Source organism: Xiphophorus couchianus, chromosome 6, assembly GCF_001444195.1.
Source record: "Xiphophorus couchianus chromosome 6, X_couchianus-1.0, whole genome shotgun sequence".
Lineage (NCBI taxonomy): Eukaryota > Metazoa > Chordata > Actinopteri > Cyprinodontiformes > Poeciliidae > Xiphophorus > Xiphophorus couchianus.
This window is the reverse complement of record NC_040233.1, coordinates 15,568,422-15,586,458: the sequence shown is the minus strand read 5'-3', so window position 1 is coordinate 15,586,458 and position 18,037 is coordinate 15,568,422. Positions and strand designations below refer to the sequence as shown.

At 39.7% G+C, this 18,037-nt stretch overlaps 1 protein-coding gene across 3 annotated transcripts; it reads left to right on the top strand.

Annotated features, from left to right (window-relative positions):
• The first annotated feature begins 1,553 nt into the window (after positions 1 to 1,553).
• Positions 1,554 to 15,565, top strand: kctd1 (potassium channel tetramerization domain containing 1). Of its 3 annotated transcripts, XM_028021348.1 has the most exons (6): positions 1,554 to 2,083; positions 6,453 to 6,592; positions 10,177 to 10,355; positions 11,122 to 11,266; positions 11,985 to 12,290; positions 14,418 to 15,565. In XM_028021348.1, the coding sequence occupies exons 3-6, from the start codon at positions 10,192 to 10,194 to the stop codon at positions 14,577 to 14,579; spliced, it is 777 nt and encodes a 258-aa protein (XP_027877149.1). In that variant the 5' UTR covers positions 1,554 to 2,083; positions 6,453 to 6,592; positions 10,177 to 10,191; the 3' UTR covers positions 14,580 to 15,565. The 3 variants fall into 3 exon arrangements, with proteins under 3 accessions (XP_027877149.1, XP_027877148.1, XP_027877147.1); XM_028021347.1 differs by lacking the exon at positions 6,453 to 6,592 and having other exon boundaries at positions 1,562 to 2,083; XM_028021346.1 differs by lacking the exons at positions 1,554 to 2,083; positions 6,453 to 6,592 and adding an exon at positions 6,609 to 9,503.
• The last annotated feature ends 2,472 nt before the right edge of the window (positions 15,566 to 18,037 follow it).

Below are 18,037 nucleotides of genomic sequence, written 5' to 3'. Positions count from 1 at the left end.
TCACATGAACTTCAAAGTGTTTCATTTGACACATCAGCAGAAGATAGTGTGCAATTATAGTGTGGAACATATATTTTCTTGTACAAAAAATTTAAAAAGTTGTGTTAGCATTTTTATATAGCTCCACTGACTCAAAACTTTGTAGAACCACATACATATGGAATTTCAGTACCAGCGTTGCATGATAAGAAACTCATAGATTAAATTTTATGGGATTTTTGGCTATTCCTACAAACAAAATGACTCATGTTCTGTCAGATTTGAAGTAGAGTTTATGTTAACAAAATATATTTAAGTCTTGCCATAAATTCATAGTTTGATTTAAATCTGGCCTTTGACTAGGTTGTTATACTAAATGAAAATGCTTCAATATAAATTATTCAATTTCAGCTTTGATTGCAATTTAAGGGGAACTGCCCAGAGCGTGCTCAATCCATCTTCTCATCAACTCTGACTAGTTTCGCTGTCCCAGTTGAAGAACATCACCACAGCATGATACTGCCACCACCATGTTTTATAGTGGGCAAGCTGTCTTCAGGGTGACATTCATTCTTAGTTTTCTGCCACACAAAGTGTTTCGTATGTAGAACAATTCAAATTGGGCTCATCTCCCAAAAGAAGCTTCTTCCACATGTTTCTCGTTTCACCCGACATTGTTGGTATTAAATCTTAAATGGGACTTACTTTAAGATTTACTTTCATTCAACAATTGCTTTTTTTATTTAGGGGTGTCGACCTAAAAGAGGCACAGCACACTTTTCAATTCTTTACTTGCAATTAGTTTTGAAAACAATGAATCATATTCCTTTAACTTCAACAGTTATTAGCAACTTTGTGTTACATAAATCTTATCAAAATGCATTGAAGTTTGTGCTTGTAGTTTTAGAGACAGTAAAGAAACAAGTTCAAGGGGTATAAAACATTTGCAAAACAGTTAATCCGCATGCTATTACGTTTTAAAACACAGAGAACAATAGTTGATGCTCTCAACAGTAGGGGGCGTAAGAGGGTATTTTTGCAGCTTTGATCCACGATGAATGGCACTGAAACAATTAGAATGTAAAATCTGTCCGTTCTATGGCCAGATGTGCGCCGAACACAGCAGCACTCTCAGGTCAGACCGAATAATTATCATGTTGACTTAAGAACGGTTTTAAACATACGATTCCTTTAATGTGTCCATCCCCGGAGTAATTCTAAAAAATCCTCAGAAGTGCCTCAATCTTCCTGAAATCATGCATGGTTGAACATTTGAAATGAGCTCGCACATCACCCCCAGGCACTGATTCAGACTTGATTGAGGAAAGGCAAGCTGCAAGTACTTATTTATACAACTACGTCATCTGGAGGCTGTCCAGAAGGAGGAAAGCGGCTAAAAAGATTGCACAGGAGAGGCTTAAAGGGGAGTAAGAATTCCATTAACCACATTCCATTAATTTAATATGCTGATGCTGGACTAATCAACAAGTTGTCTGCTGCTGCATTGTGTCTTTATAGCACAGAGGGGGGGGAAGAAGTAGATGGGTTTGATGTTTGAGAGGAGAAGAGGGGAAGGGGGTGGAAATCAAAGTACTCCACCAACAATCTATATAATTATCGTCATCTCCTGCTTTTCCTCTCTGGCAAAGAAACACTCCATCCATTTGTAGAAATCGCCCAGGGGAGCGTTACATCAAAACTAATCATAACGATTAAAATCAGCTTCTCTGCAGGGAGGAGGCAATAGGGAAGTTAGAGGCAGGGGGTGAGGGTGTTGTAAATATAGGACAAAATATATATATTATATGATTTTTTAAGAACGTAAACTCAAGAAAAAAGCTAAGGCACCACTGCCGTACTCACTTCCATTTACTCGCAGTTTTATTCTGCATATTGGTTTAGACTTGGGCAGAGACATGAGCTAATTGTATCCTGATCTTTGCCTGGAGGGGTTTCGGGAGCCCTGGAGCAAGTATTCTCTGTATTTTGTTCTGTCTACCTTAGCCAAGCTATTGCATTTCTCGCTGGTGTAGGAAGAGAGGCAGATCTCAGGCCAAATCGGAGGAGGGGAAAAAAGGTTCACAAAAGCCACTTCATGTTTCAGGTAAGCGAAGATTTATTTCTGTTTGCTGTTATTTCCGAGGCTGGGTGGACTGGGACATCGAGGCGCAGCAGCTTTTACGCATGTGCCAAGCGATTCGAGCCGCACTAGTTCTTAAGAAACATTTAACCACTTCCTGGCTATTGTTCCGTGGTTAGAGGGCGACAAATTTATTTGCATGGCAACAACAACTAACGCAACAAACGGGTTGTCGGTGCGATCTCGTCGTGCGAAAACGTTCCGTATAATATCCAACGCGTGAATTTGCTCCTGGCGCGTCTCAGCACCCGATAATATCCCCGTCCGTCTTCCTTGTCACCGCTCAGTGTACACAAGTTGCTCACAACTTAGTTAAACGCAGTTTTGTGCCGTTTAGGAAGGGCGTTTGAACTTTGTTGTATTTTTTTCCCCCCGTCGTGAAACCTTTCCATTTCCTGACTGCCCCAGATCGTGGAATGAAAGACGCCATTGTGGAGTAATTTCGCCCCAGGCGTATTTGTTATTCTGTATGACAGGATACAAACGTCAGTGCAGAATATGGGAATCATCCGTTAATAAAAAAACAAAGCTGTGTTAAGAATTGTAGCTATGTGGAAAAAGGCAAATACGGGAGTCATTTCTGTTTTTTAGCATTATGGTTAGCATTATGACCGCGCTGTGTGTTAGTTCTCATCAGCAAACGTTGTGACTAAAGTGGTACAATATTTGCGACTGGCACTAAAATACTGTTGGAATTACGTGTACTCTTGTGAGGACTTACTCTAAACACGGTTTGTTTTTAAAATACAGATTATATCAAGGACGTTTTAAAAGAACAGCCGAATAAAGGATGATTTAAATATCAGTGGGAGAAAAAGTGAAATAACACCAGTTCCAGAGTAAAGAAACACATGACACTGAGTTGGTGGCTTATGAGGATCAATCACCAGATGGCGCTGTTTCAAACCCGTAACATATGAGGCCTACACTGAGATGACTGCAGTTTATGTTGATCACCAAAATTATACTATAGAATATCAACTCTGATACCATATGCTATCTGACATATAGATTCCATATACAGATTCAATTAAAGGATTTCATAAACACATCGTAGGGACCAGTTTCATTTTAATAAAGTGTTTTTAAATTATGCATTTGAATCGTTATTTTTTGTTGTGTTTGGACTGAAGAAACAACTGTATAAATTTGAAAAAAGAACAATTCTGCACAAATATTTTTAATTTATTGTGGACTTTTTCTAAATCACACAGTTAAAGTTATACAGACATGCCTAAGTATAAACAACATATAAGCTTCCAGTAATCTGTGGATAAAGGCAAATTAGAAAGTTGCATTTCAACCCCATGTTTTCTATAGAGATCAACAAAGTTTCTGACATAACTATGGCTGTGCATTCAACCATTATGAGAATTTAAAGATGTAATTTATGATGTTTGGTTTCCTGGCAGAGACTTGACTCTTATGCCTTGTTCAAATATTTTCAGCAGGGTGGAGGTCAGAGCTTTGATGAGCCCTTTTCAGAAGTTTAAAGGAATAGTTAGAATTGTATCTACAGCTATTCAAATGGAACTCTGACTGGTTTTATCCAGTTTGAAACAACTAATAAGGAAAATACATAAAATGGATAGATATTATTAATTTATGCTTCCACTGGTAGGTTTGTCACAATATTCACAGTTAAAGAACTTCTATGTTACCTTCTTAAAGTTATGTTAGTGATGATGTATCTTTCCACCTGATCAGCTGATCCTCCTGCCACCAGAATAATTTCCAATCTATTAACACAACAGGAACTAGTTTTGATTAGAGCAGACAATTATCCAGGTAGAATTATACCACGCAGGACCTTGTTGACGGCTATATAAGTTTTATGATCAAGAATCAACATCCAAAGTGACATTCATCCCAATATTATTGGGCTTGTTTGTTTATGTTTGAGCTTGTGTATAAAATAAGGTCACAGTTTAGAAAATTCCAAATAAAATTCAAACACGCACATAAAGTGCTTGTCTTTAGAAATCACTGAGGTTGTATGTTGTCATCACCAGTGAACCTTAAAAAAGGTCTCAGTCAAAATAAATAATTTAATGCCAAAACTGATGTGAATATTCATGCTGCATGTAAACTTCTGGCCTGTACTTTATCTCTGCCACTCCTGTGCCCTGGGACAGTTTGATTTGTGCCAGTGAACATGCACCACAGTCTGCCATAGCCTGCAGCACTGGTTGGACTTTCTTATCTAAGATGTCATGCTGTTGCACAGCTCTGGTAGATCCTCCAAAAATATTGTGAAATAGGGAAGCAGTTGAAAGAAAACTGAGGTTTTGTTAATCCTTTCTAATTATTATCAAAGCAGTCACATGTGAGCCATGTGACTGCGGTGGACATTAGATGTCCACCTTTAAAACTTTGTCCCAGTTAAGTTCAATGAATTCTCTATTGCAGTTCTATGTATTTCATTAAGGAATTTGATTTCAAAATGTAAGGTATGTTCTGCAATATGTCCTTGCAGAAATTTATTTAAACTTTCAATACATGTCTATTTTTCATACTGGGGACTTTATGCCACTTATAGTTCAAGAGCAAAACATTGCAACAAAAACATTTTATGACCTCCCCAAAAAACTTGTTTTTAAATGCCATCACAGAAGAAAACTTTGCCATCATTGCTCTACTGTAACTTGTCCAAAGTGACCACTAAACCAAGCTTCAAAATCTCCCCCAGGCCATGTTGTTATGATGCTTTGCTACCTGTTATTTTGCTCCCTTTACAACAGGCTCTGACTTAAAAGTGAGCCAAAACTGTGTAAGCCGTGAATATGTGTGGACATTTGAAGCAGATAGCTACAGGCAACAGAGCAGAGACAGCCCATCCAGATTATGTAAATACTGGTCTGCCGTGCCTCAAACTGAATGTTAATGCTCTGTTCTGAAATGCTAATTATGTGTTGTGTGATATGTCAAAAATAGAGACGAACCGCATTGTTGGAGAAATGACTGAAAAGTTCATTCGTTACTCATGCAGCTCCTGAAAGGCTGCATGATGACTCTGGTTGCCTTGTATCATTCTACAGTCACTGAACAGCTCTAATATTTGTTCCTAGAACTTTGAAGTTATCTGCATGTAGAAGTGCATCTGGACACATCAGTATGTTTTCAAAACATTATTTATTCCAGTAATTCATCTGAAAAAGTGAAACTCATACTTTGCTGATTCATTACACAAATAGTAATATATTTCAAGCATTTCATTTATGACTTACAGGTAGTGAAAAAATAGCTTCTTAGAAAATTAGAATATCACATCAACTATAAAAACAGATTTTAAATTTAGAAATGATATATTATGACCCACACAGTAGTTGTCCATTACTCATTTGAACACGTTGTTAGGAAGGTAAGCCTCAAACCATCATTGCTAAAAAACTTGATCATACAGAGAGGGCTACTATTCAAACATAATCGTGGAAGGTTTAGTGGAAGGAAAAATGATGAGTTAAGCAAAGCCTTTTCAAAATTCAGAGAGATATTCACAAGTTGTGGACTGTGCCTGGAATCAGTGTTTCTGAGCTTCATACAGATGTGTCAAGGATACGGGCAGCAATTGTCAATGTCAGAAAATAATCTCAAATGTCTTTAGCATCTAATAGATTGCATTAAGTCATCCAATTTGCAACAATCCATATTCTTTAGCATACACGTGTTGATACATAATGTTTGTATGAGGTTTGTGCATTTTATGGTGCAATAAATATGAATGAGTTGCATAAATGAGACAGACCTTCATAGCTTTATTCCTGATTGAATCATTACAGGTAAAGCACTACTATGGCTGTTATCCTCTGTACATACCTTCTAATGATTGAGATCTGATCCAGTTATAGATCCTGGTAACCTTTTGACCTTTGATCTGTTCTTAGGTTGAAAGTGTGCATGAGGCAAATGTGATGCAGGCATTTGCTCATGAACAGGTCCACTGCATGTTGTTTCACAGTATTTCCAACTGATTTTGTGATATAGGAACTTATTTCCTCAACCCCCACCTGCCACCCAGCCAAACGCCTGTTCTTTTTCACTCCCTCTTCTTTCTCCCCTGCAATTTTCCATAATGCCTCATAGATTTTACACTCAATCCACCTTTGCGATGACAAGGCTTTGAGGAAATCCAATTCCACCGAGCTGTTTTCAGAACTTACTCTCCACAGGCACACACTCACTTCCGCACACACACACTCCACCATCTCCACAAATTAGTCAGGGAACAAATTACCTGCATTCTGAGTGTGATCCCACGCACTTTGCCGGCTGCCTTACACAGGTCCCCTTTTGAAGAGCAGCCATGTGATTTCTCTCTCTTTCTGCCCCGCAGGCCCCCTTGCCTTCTGCGAGGGATTCTGGAGTTGAATTTTAAAACTATGTAAGGCTGCTGCCTGCGCTTATCAGCGCGTGCACAAGTGGCATGCAAATCAAACGAGGATCACACACCGCATTGGAGGCCTACACTCAAAGGCAAGCTTAATTGCTAATTGGGTAGCTAGGTGTGAAACCCACACTGCCAATGAGAGGGAGGAATGTGGATGTTTTAAGGCCAGTGGTTGAACTAATTAATTTTAATCTGAATAATATTAAAAATTGTGGATTCCCTACATTTTCTGTAAAGAGGAGGGGGGGAAAAACAGCCAGGAGAAGGCTGCAAAAGTTGTTTTAACTGCAATTGGATGTGTTGTGGTTTGGTTTTGTGCAGTGTGATATCATAACTGGGATAGTTTTTGCAATGCTAGTATTTGGATTGGAGGGATTCCTTTCACACTGCAATCTTCATGCTATAGCCCTTCATTTCAGAAGAAGAAAAGTTTAGGAGGTTTTAGGTCTGTCTTGACTTCATTTAATGGCAGGTGGTTATTTCTATGTAGTGTGATGCAGTGTCTGCACAAAATGTGTATTTGTACACAAAATTCATTCTCAATAAACAAAAAGAAAGAGAGGCGTAATATGGGCAATATGGCTATATGGGTATGGTACATATGGGTCTTTCACATTCAAAGGGCAGCACTGGTGTCTAAAAAGAAAATTCTGTTACCCTGACCAAGTTTTCTATTGCTTTTTGTAGGTCCAATCACTGACGATGTAGCAACCCCCTGCGTTTTGCAAAGTTGAAAGCGTCATAAGAGCATGTGACTGTGCTTAGGATAGAGTTCATGGAGTTCATGCTAAGTGCAATGCTAAGCTAAAGGGTTATTTAACTGTTTTTCAAGAACACTTGAATAATTGATCTTCTCTTATTCAAAATCTAAAATATATATGTTGGTCAAATTTGAATTGGAAAGCAGTTCAAATTCTGTACTGAAGAGAAACTCTTTATAACAGCCTGAGATTTAAGAAACTTCTATGTGTGAAAACATTGACTATATTTAAAGTGACCAAAGTTGTATTAATTTTAACTGACTGACTCAAGGCTCCTTCTGATTTTGAAGACATGAATCCAAACATGGATCTTTTTCTCCAAAGTGGTAGTACACTTTTAATTTAATTCTGAACTGTCAAAACAGCAATAATCCCTGTTCAATGCAGAGTTATCTGCTTTGACCAGTCTAATTTTAGATTGTGACAATTAAATATTGTCTAGATATTCTATAAGCAGTGACACATCTTTAGTTTAGTATTAAAATATATTACTTTTGTAGCTGGTCAGTATTAGCAAATGTAATGAGCAGTCTTTATTAGTTTGCTCTGTCACAAAATCAAAAATTTAATTCTTTCTTTCTAGAAAACAACTACTAATGCCTTTATAACCTTTAATTACAGTTGAGTAGCAATGGTGCACAAACTCCACCCCAGCGGGTGGCAGCATTTTGTCAGTTGCAAAAAACATACAGAGGATGCATTGACAGATTAGAACATTTGCTAAAAAGTGATGGATGACGAGACCAAGTTTAAAACCAAAATAAGCCTTAAATTAATTTTCACCCACACCAATAGATGTTTATAGACAGATAAATTGCCCTTCAATCAGATGAAGCTTGAGCAATATTACAAAATTCATGGGCAATCATTTAAAATCCTAAGTGTAACAAAAACTGTAACTGCAGCAAAAAAGTATACTAGACTCCAGGAGGATGAGTGCATGTAACTCTTTTCATATATTTTTACTTCAATTTTACACTCATAAATTACAGTATGTGTTGGTCTGTTACGCAACATCCTACTGTACACTAAAGTTTGTTCTTGTGACATAATTTGACAAGGTTCAGGGGGTATTAAAACTAAAGCAAGGAACTACATAAAGATTATTCCACTAGATATTATATTTAAGATTAGATTAATGGCAAGGAGGCTTCCCATACATATCCCATTCTCCCTGTATCATTCCCATTTTGGCCCCCTCTTGGTGGCCCAGGGCCGGTTTCATGTCAACACCACCACTGCTCAGAAAATAGATTCGGGAAAGTTTTTTGTTTTTTTTAAAATTAGGAAATCAGAGGATAGAGTCCAGGATGTTGACTGGACTCTGTGTATTTTTCTATAATACATAGAGTCCAGTCAACCAGATTAATTAAATTAATTAATCTGTGAGACTGAAAGGAATCAGGGCAGGTGGAATAGGAGACTGCTGGTCAGTGCGGAGCATTTTTGTGCACACATGTCCATGGATGACTGTTGGCTCGGTCACTCTTTAAGCTTTGCACATGGAGAGACTGTTATCTTGACTGAGGCTTTGACCTGCTGCACAAAAAAAACAGCTGCTGAACAATGGGGCAGCAGCTTGAGGGCAGGAGGGCACAAACAACGCTCCAAATAGGGCAAAGGTCAGCTGTGGTAGGTCCAGATGTGACTGTTGGCTGGACTCCCCTGAACTGCATGATACCGCTCCGACAGGCTGCGTTTGTTCTATTCTGAAAATGCGACGCGCATACCTGCCACCGAAACAGCGACAGCCCAAAAAGAGCCGCGGGCGCTACAATGCTAATGTTGTCGGGGGCTTTGACTTCTCCCAGCCACTGCAAAGAAGCCGCTCTGTGTGACAGGCACGGCGCTGCCGCTCTCCCTCCTGATCTGCCGCTTTTCACGCCTTTTTTCGCACATTTTAGCAGGTGCGCTTCAAGAGAAAAGAAGAAGGGAAAAAGAAAAAAGAAAAGAAAAGAAAAGCCGATCTCCTGAACGTTTTACGTAAGTAGTGCAAGTAATGGACGAAACGGATATCATGGACCTAACGCATCAGAAGGCGAAGAAGCGACCGCGTCCAATCAGTTCCGTGGATGAGACGGTGCACGCTTCGCTCAAGCGGCTGCCGATGCGAGCGGCGGAGTGCAGGGAGCCCTCCCTGATGTTCGCTGTCAGAGGAGAGCCTGTCCCTGCAGCGTCTCTCAAGCAGAATGACCACTCGGTGACTTCCTCTCCAACCACAGTGATGCCAGCACAGGTAAAACAAGAAAGAAAGAAAAAAAAACCGAAGTTTCTCAAAAAGAACAAAGTAATCGTCGCCTCCCTGCTCCTGAAGGCTTTGTAACGTTTTATTCTCCTCGTTTATTATGAACTGCGCACGTATTAAATTTTCTTTCTTTTTTTTTTCTTTTAAACCTCCTTCACCGCTTGTAACCTTTGTAATACACCTCCACTCGACTGTTACAGCTTCATTTATATTTGCCTTTTTTTACTTATACCCTATCTTGAAACTTTTTTTTTTTACAAGACACCAAAAGTACTTTACTCCATGTTGAAATTAAGAGAGATCTTCTGTTTAATGGTGTTTGTAGGTTAACGTGAAACAGTTTTGCCCCCAAAAATCCTATTATGGCTCTCAGACCGAGTCATTATTACTCGCTTTCATGAGAGAGAGAGAGAGATTGATGCTTCAAATTAATTTGGTTTTGGAGATTATGGCCCACAGGAGAAGATGCTTGTAAGATAGTGGCAACATTCAGGTCAAGGTCAGGCTTCTGTATCCTGCAGTTACAAAAATGTCTATTTTTTCACTCCTGGGCTCTGGAGTGTGCAGAACGGGTGTGTTTCCTCAGCTTGCTTTTAAATTGCATCTGGTTTTTGGAGGGTTTTCTTTTTAAAGAAGTGAATTCACCCTCTTGTCTTTTTTCCAGGATAATCGCTCCAGCATGTCCAGACCCATGATCACCCGATCACCAGTGTCTCCCTTGAGTAACCAGGGCATCCCCACACCTGCACAACTCACCAAATCCAACGCCCCTGTGCACATTGACGTAGGCGGCCACATGTACACCAGCAGTTTGGCCACCCTAACCAAATTTCCTGAATCCCGGTGAGTCTCCATCTCCAATCCAAACCTAAAATGAAGGCAACTTTTGCAGCTTAGGGTACGCAACGAAGGTTTTGCATCTACAGTTTTGTGGCTTTTTTAAGACAGAAAAGAATAATAGAGAGTGGCAAGTCAAAGCGTGTTTGGCAGTGCCATAATTGTCTCTGGGTTTAATGTCAGCTTCTGTAATGTTTAATGTCATTATGTGACAGTCAAATGTCACAACTCCTCAAATCACGCATGTATCTTGGGGAGGAACTCGGAAGAGATTGTGATGTATGAAATATGTGGTGTCATTCGGCTTTTAATCACCCAGGTGCACACCGCATTGCATCACACCTACGATCTAGAGTTGTGTTTGGGAGGTAAACAATTTGCAGGAGCTGGATGTGCAGACTGCAGACAAAAGCAACTTGGCTATTCTGACAGATGTCAATGCAGCAGCAAAGAGCCAAAGGCCATGGAGCCATCTGGAGCCCGGGAGGCCACGCTGTCGCTCCAAGACCAGGCCTGAGGGTGACTGGCGCCCTGCCTCAGGCAACCAAGCACCAGCTGGCCCTAACCTCTCCAGACCACCTCTGCTATTAATATCTTTTTCTTTCTTTGTTGTTCTACCTTAAAAATAAAAGTCCACCATATGATATATAAGTCTTTGAATCTTTGTTTTTAAAGGTAGAATAAACATTCTTTTGCTAATCTGTACATATTGTCCTTCTACTACCTTCCCACCTTCCCTTTTCCCCCTCACTCCCCTCCTCTCTCTGTGTAGAATCGGCCGTCTCTTTGATGGCACAGAGCCCATAGTCCTGGACAGCCTGAAGCAGCACTACTTCATTGATAGGGATGGACACATGTTCCGCTACATTCTCAACTTCCTCAGGACGTCCAAGCTCCTCATTCCCGACGACTTCAAAGTGAGTGCATGTCTGTTCTCAGAAAACTGTAAAGTCCCATCAGCCAGTCAGCAGTCCTGCAACTTAGCGTGCACAATGCCTAGGCCAAAAACGCCTTCGGTCTCTGATACTACATGAGCTCCTGGAAACGACTGAGTGTAAAATGTAAATATCTACCCAAGGATCTCTCCTAACAAAAAGCTCAACAGTATCCATCTCAACATCAAGGGATGCCTTTCAGTCTAGTGTTGTTTTAAATCACATGTCTTTTTTTTTCTTACAAAACCAATGATCTTCTATGCAGGTAAATTAGCTCACAGGCTCCCATGACAGACTATTTCTGCAGCTCAATATATGTCCAGCTGCAGAGTGTCCATCGACACCGACTCCCTCACTCTATGTGACACATTAGCATTCCCTTTTTTTACTCATATGTGTCATTTACTCAGTAATTACTAAACTTGCCCTGAGAGAAAACAAATAAGCACATGATCTGTTGGACTGTCCAAAGCACCACTCAATCAGTGGAAAGTATGCCAGTTAAAATAAGCAAAGGCTCAAGTTCAGGCGGAGGTCATTTTCACATTGGGAAAGCTTTAAGAGAAGCATGTGGAAAGGGCCAAAGCAGGAGGGAAAAAGCATCAGTTTCACCCTGCATCTTGATGTTAGATATTTTGTCGTTTTTGGTAATGTTCCAGAAGATGCATTTTCTGACCACACTCTAACCTATCCTACACAGGACTACAGTTTGCTGTATGAAGAGGCCCGATACTTCCAGCTGCAGCCCATGCTTGCAGAGTTGGAGCGCTGGCGTCAGGACCAGGAGCTGGGCCGGGTCTCCCGGCCCTGTGAGTGCCTAGTTGTGCGCGTTGCGCCTGACCTGGGTGAGCGAATCACCCTCAGCGGCGACAAGGCCCTGATCGAGGATGTTTTCCCAGAAATCGGGGATGTCATGTGTAACTCTGTGAACGCTGGATGGAACCATGACTCCACACATGTCATACGCTTCCCGTTGAATGGCTACTGTCACCTCAACTCTGTCCAGGTACACTATTCCTCCTTACTTGTAGGGTTTTAATATGTTTGACTAGAAGTGATTCTACTTTTTCATGTATTACCAAACACCTACAGTAAAAAAGTCTTCTGTATAGAGATATTTTTTCATTTTAGATCTATGTCTCAAGACCTGAGATGATGATCTGTTCATTCCGCATTTCTTCATCTACTGTCGAGAAATCTTTACTTTCGTCTCATTGCAGACTCCTATCTTTTTTTAATCTTACCAAATCATAAGAAAAGCCTTGAAGAAATTTGACTCTTTGATGAGTTCATCAAAGGATCAATTTATTGAGTCATCGCTGTACATCTTCCACAATCCTCACTTCCCTGTTGTCTGACTAGAATATTAATTTTGACTTAGCGTCCAAAGCTGGTGGATGGACAGTTTTTCTTCAGCAACACCGGGTTTTCTTTGAACTCAGTGTTGGTAGTGCCTACCTGATTTTTACAAAAAAATGGTTACTGTTCAGTAATATGTATGCATGTTAATAATAACTGCCCAAAGAGTAACTGAGAACTTTTCAGGCATCCATAATAATCCTACCTTTGTGAAGAGATAAAAAATATGAGAAATTACTGTCTGATAACAGTCAATGAAGATCGTACAGCTACCACTAAACCTTTTCCCCACTGCTGCTCCTCAGTATCAGGCAAAAGACAAATATGTCTGAACTTTTATCCACAGCTACTATTTTGCTTTCCTGGCCTCAGCACAGTTGATATGCTTGCAACAGTAATATCCTGGATGTACACTTGTAGATTTTGGGAGACAATTACATTTTTATCACTCAGGCCAACAAAGACCTTTACAGATATGCAAGGACCTTAAATGCATAGACATTTAAGGTCCATTTACAAGAAAGATTGTTCAGAAATAAATGTGAATGGAAATAAATACTAGAAATAAGGAAGTAATTTTTTTTATATATGTGGTAAACATGTTTTAGGCATTTGGGTAAACCATTATTTTTAAAAGTTTTTTTATATATATACCTAAAACTAGTTATCATTGTTCCATTGATACTGGCTTCTACCTGATATATACTGTATTGTCATTAAGGGTTTCAGTAGGTTTGTAGTAGGTGTCAATATCCCATTTGCAAGACTATATCAAAAGTATTTTTGTATTGAAAACCAACTCCACTGCTAAAACCAGCAGGAATTTGGCAGTAATTCACTATTGTGATTTTTTATTGATATTCCACTGATTCATTGATGGTAATGTCCTCAGATATGCATCAATAACTGATGGAAGTGAGGCATTTTAGCAAAGATTTCACAATGATTTGGACTGTGTCTCCTTCTGAGGAAGTGAAATCTCCACCTCCTTTCCAAAAACACACAGACAAAACCCGTCTCTGAAGTGTGTGAGTAGTGGAGAGCAAGCAAAAGAGTGAGCACGCTCCCTGGCAGGTTGTCTCCAGGCAGGGCCCATAATCCTGTTTGGTTATTAAAGCACGCCGGCGGTGAATGCTGTATCTGCGGCTAATGGAGGCAGGGAGGCGGAGGGGAGTTGGGGGAGGCTGGGAGAAGGAAGGGAAGCAGAGAGAGCTGCCAGCAGTAGGGGGACCTTTGTAGTTTTGGCGGAGGCTTGAGCCTGGGGCAGGACTGAGGAAAGGGGAGGTTTTGCTCGGCAGCCCACACTGAGCCAAGTGGCAGAGAGAAAGCCTCACTGCTCCCTGGGGCCTCTTCGATGGAATGTGATCCTACAGCCCCCCCGGACACGTCTGTAGATGTCTGCAAGGCTGCAAGATCAGAAACAGCTACACACACACCCAAAGACAAACACACATATACACAAAAAACAATGAAAGGGAGGCAGGAGGCAATATGAGAAGCTCTTTGTTTGGTGAAAGTCTTGTGAAAGTCTCATCCCAATTCCCATCACGAACCGAATGTTGCCACAACTTAGACCCAAAGCTAATTCCAGTGGTAGAGTTGGCGTAAAGGCAAGAACATATAATTGTTTTGGGCAGTTTTGTGTTTCTTAGTCTCACGGAGGCAATAAAAGGTTAGAGATGACAGCCATGTTTTGGCATAATAATTTTAATTGACTCCTGCCAGTTTGTTTTTAGCATACACTCAACGTTCAGCCCTTCTACATCATCCACAGGTTCTGGAGCGTCTTCAACAGCGCGGATTCGAGATTGCTGGCTCTTGTGGTGGAGGCGTGGACTCATCCCAATTCAGCGAGTATGTCCTGAGGAGGGAACTGAGGAGGACAAGTCAGCGAGGACCCAATTCAAACAGGATAAAGCAGGAGCAGCTGGACTAGAAACCTCCAGGGCAGCAGGAGGTGCTAGACTTTTCTGTAGCAGCCAAACAATCAGGGCTGCAGAGCTCTCTGGACTCTGTTTTTCTGCATTTCCTTGTTGATGTTTCTGTTTTCTTACACTTGAGAACCACATAGAGAATAAAAATGAAGTGCAACAGGAGATTTTTGCCATACGAAGATATGAGGCATTTGATAACTTTGAGATTGCAAAGACATTTGTGATTGTCTAGTTCCCCATAAACCAGTTCAAAAAGTATTTATATATATATGCTGGATCCCCAAACAAAGTTTGTTTTAAAACTTGCAGCCTACATTAGGTCAAAAATTTGATTTCTAACATACTCATATGAATTAAAAGTCTTTTATTGCTGAAGTAGTGTGTTGCATAGCTTGTCGTCAGTGACTGTTTTTGTTGTTTCACTAGCATATTGAATGCAGAATTTTTTTTGCCCCCCCTTGAAAAACGAATTTTGTGTTGCTTAGAGAGCAGAATGTCTCAGACCTTATCAACATCTATGTTAAGAAAACAACATTTTTCACAAGTGACATGTACAGAAAATCCAATGAAGTTGTGTTTTTGAAATTAGCCATCAAGGACGTTACAAACACAGTGGAAATGAATATTTTTGTAAATTATTGTCGCACCATTTGCCTCACAGGATAGTATGAACCACCATTCCGTGTGATACCTTAGGACTTGTTCCATTGGAATCTAATTTTTCTCAGTCACGACCTGTAAATTTTCATTGTACGTCTTTGTGTTTTTTACATTGAATCTTTTTAAAGCAAGTTTCTTGCCTCAGACATGACTGAACAGATTAAAAGCTTATTGTACTATCCAAACTGAGATGACTTGTATTTGTAGCACATATTGATATGAAGTTCGATATAAAGTATTTCTAAGATTACTGAAACACCTACACTCCTTAGATTTAAGGGGAATGTAGAGTAAAAAAATGTGAAATAAATCTCAGCTAAAGTTGTAATATTGTCTGTTTTTCACTTTGTGTGGACATCTTAGATACATTTCCTTACATCTGTTGGACAGTCCCAAATGACGCAAGTAGTAAAACCAAATATATGAGGTTAGACTTAACCACTCTTCAATCATATACGTAAAGCAAACTATAAAGACAATATAGTATTTATCTTAGTGCATGAATGACAGTGCAGGGTATTTTTTACGTAGCTATACTGAGTAAGGTTGACTTCTCCACACAAGCACTGTCAGTTGTGTTTCCACATATTCCTGCAGGGTCAAAATCCAAAGTGAAATCCCACACAGAGCACTGTCGCCTTGTCTCCGTCCCTTTTGGCAGAATCTCCACTTTCTATGACTATCTGCAGTTTATGCTATATGTCTTCCTTTTAGGCCTCTTTGTCCCAGATTTCTGTTAGAGCTGTCTGCTATAATCATGAGGTGCAACTGTGGCTAGGAGAGAGTTATTCATAAAAAATGAAAGTGTATTTTTTTTAAAAACATTTGTAAATCCGTAACAATCAAAGAGATGAGATCAATGAAACTATTTAGAGCAAAGTTTTTATAACTTCAACATGATTTTTAGTAATATTGTTCATTTATTCAGCTCAAATTATCATCTTTTAGTACCGTATCTGTAAAGCAATTGGTTTTGTAGTCATACTGGAAAAATACTCATCTATTCTCATATTCTAAAATATATCCATTTGTACAACAAGTGCAGTGTCTAAATCAGCCATTGAGTTTTTCATCCATCCATTCATTCATTCATTTTTATCAACCTTTTTAGAACTCACTGAGGGAAAAACTGAGGGAACTCACTCACTCAGGGAAAACTCACTGAAAAGGGTTCAAACCCTCCTTAGTAAATCTAAAATGTTTTATTAATTCAATAAAAATACCGCTTTTCAAATTTAAGAAGACAAAATACATTTTACATAAGGTTCTGTAGGCTGCACTGTGGCGCAGTGGTTAACAGTATGGGTTTGGGTTTGAGTCCTGGGTTCTTTCTGCATGGAGTTTGTGTAGTATGTACACCAATCTGAAATGAACAGGTGTCACAGGGAATCACAGACATCTCTCTACTACACAACCTTTTACACCTACTGTACTATGATCAGAGAACACTTGACTGTATTGTAGTGGCTATGATATAGTGTGAACAGCAGTTCTTGATGATCAGAAGGTTGAGTTTGATTCCAGCTTCCCCATGGAACACGTAAAGTCTCCTTGAGAGGGGGGTACTTTATTTAATTCAGTCACCTCCTTGAGTTTACAACCACATTAGTGGGAACATAAGGGAGCAGGGGTTAAGCACACCCTGCATAAGGAGGCCTTAGTACTCGACGTGGCCATTGCAGGTTCGATTCCTGGCCTGGTGACCTTTGCCGCATGTCTTCCCTCTCTCTCATTACCCTACTTTCCTTTCATAGCACTTTCAAATAAAGGCCAGTAGAGCCAAAAAACCTTAAAAAAATGTCTCCTTGAGAGAAACATCAAATCTTGTACTGCATACTGTTAGAACATTCTGAAGGCAATTTGGTAAAAATAACTGGTGGTCATTATGCCAAAGAAAACTTCTACATAAGGTCAGCTCGTTTATTTTAATATGATACAGATCAACTCTGGCTCATATTGTATGCATATGCCATAACCTAGAGCAGAGTTAAGAGTAGATATTTCCAGAAAGCAATTATTTGATTATTTTCCTTGTCCATTATTTTAGACCTTCAGATCTTCAGACCTGTACATTTCATTGTGGTCTGTAGTGAACATAATAATCTTGTCCAGCCTGATTACTTCTTATTTCCTAAATTTAGACCAGGTTGAAAAGGAATTTTAGATATTTTCCTCGCAGGGTATAGCCTGTTGGAAAGTAAGATAAATGATCTCAGTCCTTTACAGAAAAAGGGTCTGAAGGAGATTTAAAAAAAGTTTTATATCTTTGAATGTTGTTTTCTGTCTAGTCCTTTTTTGCAGCTTTAAAAAGGCAGGGTAGGGCCTGGAGAAAGTGGACACAGCAATCTTTCCTTCAATCTACAGGCTTTGCTTACTCACCACTAGTGAAGGTCAGAGGAGGGATTCATTCATTCATTCATCTTCAGATCATCACAGTCCTCCAGTCTATAAAGACCAATGTAAGCAGTACCTGCTGTTCCTAACTGTATTCATGTATGCGATTCTAAACTGTACTCTGGATTTAGTAAAACTATTTTCAGCTTTTTCTCATATTCTGTGTTGATCTGTAGGTAATATTTTGCACGGTAGGTGCCTCCCACCTTTATTGAAAAAGCCTCATGGCCATCTTATGCGAGCAAGATAATTATAAATGTAACCTATGGCAAAACAGCTAAAAAACACAACTCCCACATCTCTCCCTTGCCATTTCTCACTCTCTTTCTACTTCTCTTTCTTTCTTTCCTTCTCTCCCTCCCTCTCTCACTCAGCCTCAGGAGCTGATTTCAAATTTTCAAAGGTA

Excerpts from the sequence above, each read along its gene's own strand:
- kctd1 (XM_028021346.1), top strand. The coding sequence starts at position 9,267 with ATGGACGAAACGGATATCATGGACCTAACGCATCAGAAGGCGAAGAAG. Across the intron at positions 9,504-10,176 it reads CCACAGTGATGCCAGCACAG|GATAATCGCTCCAGCATGTC; the intron begins GTAAAACAAGAA and ends TCTTTTTTCCAG. Across the intron at positions 12,291-14,417 it reads GTCACCTCAACTCTGTCCAG|GTTCTGGAGCGTCTTCAACA; the intron begins GTACACTATTCC and ends CATCATCCACAG.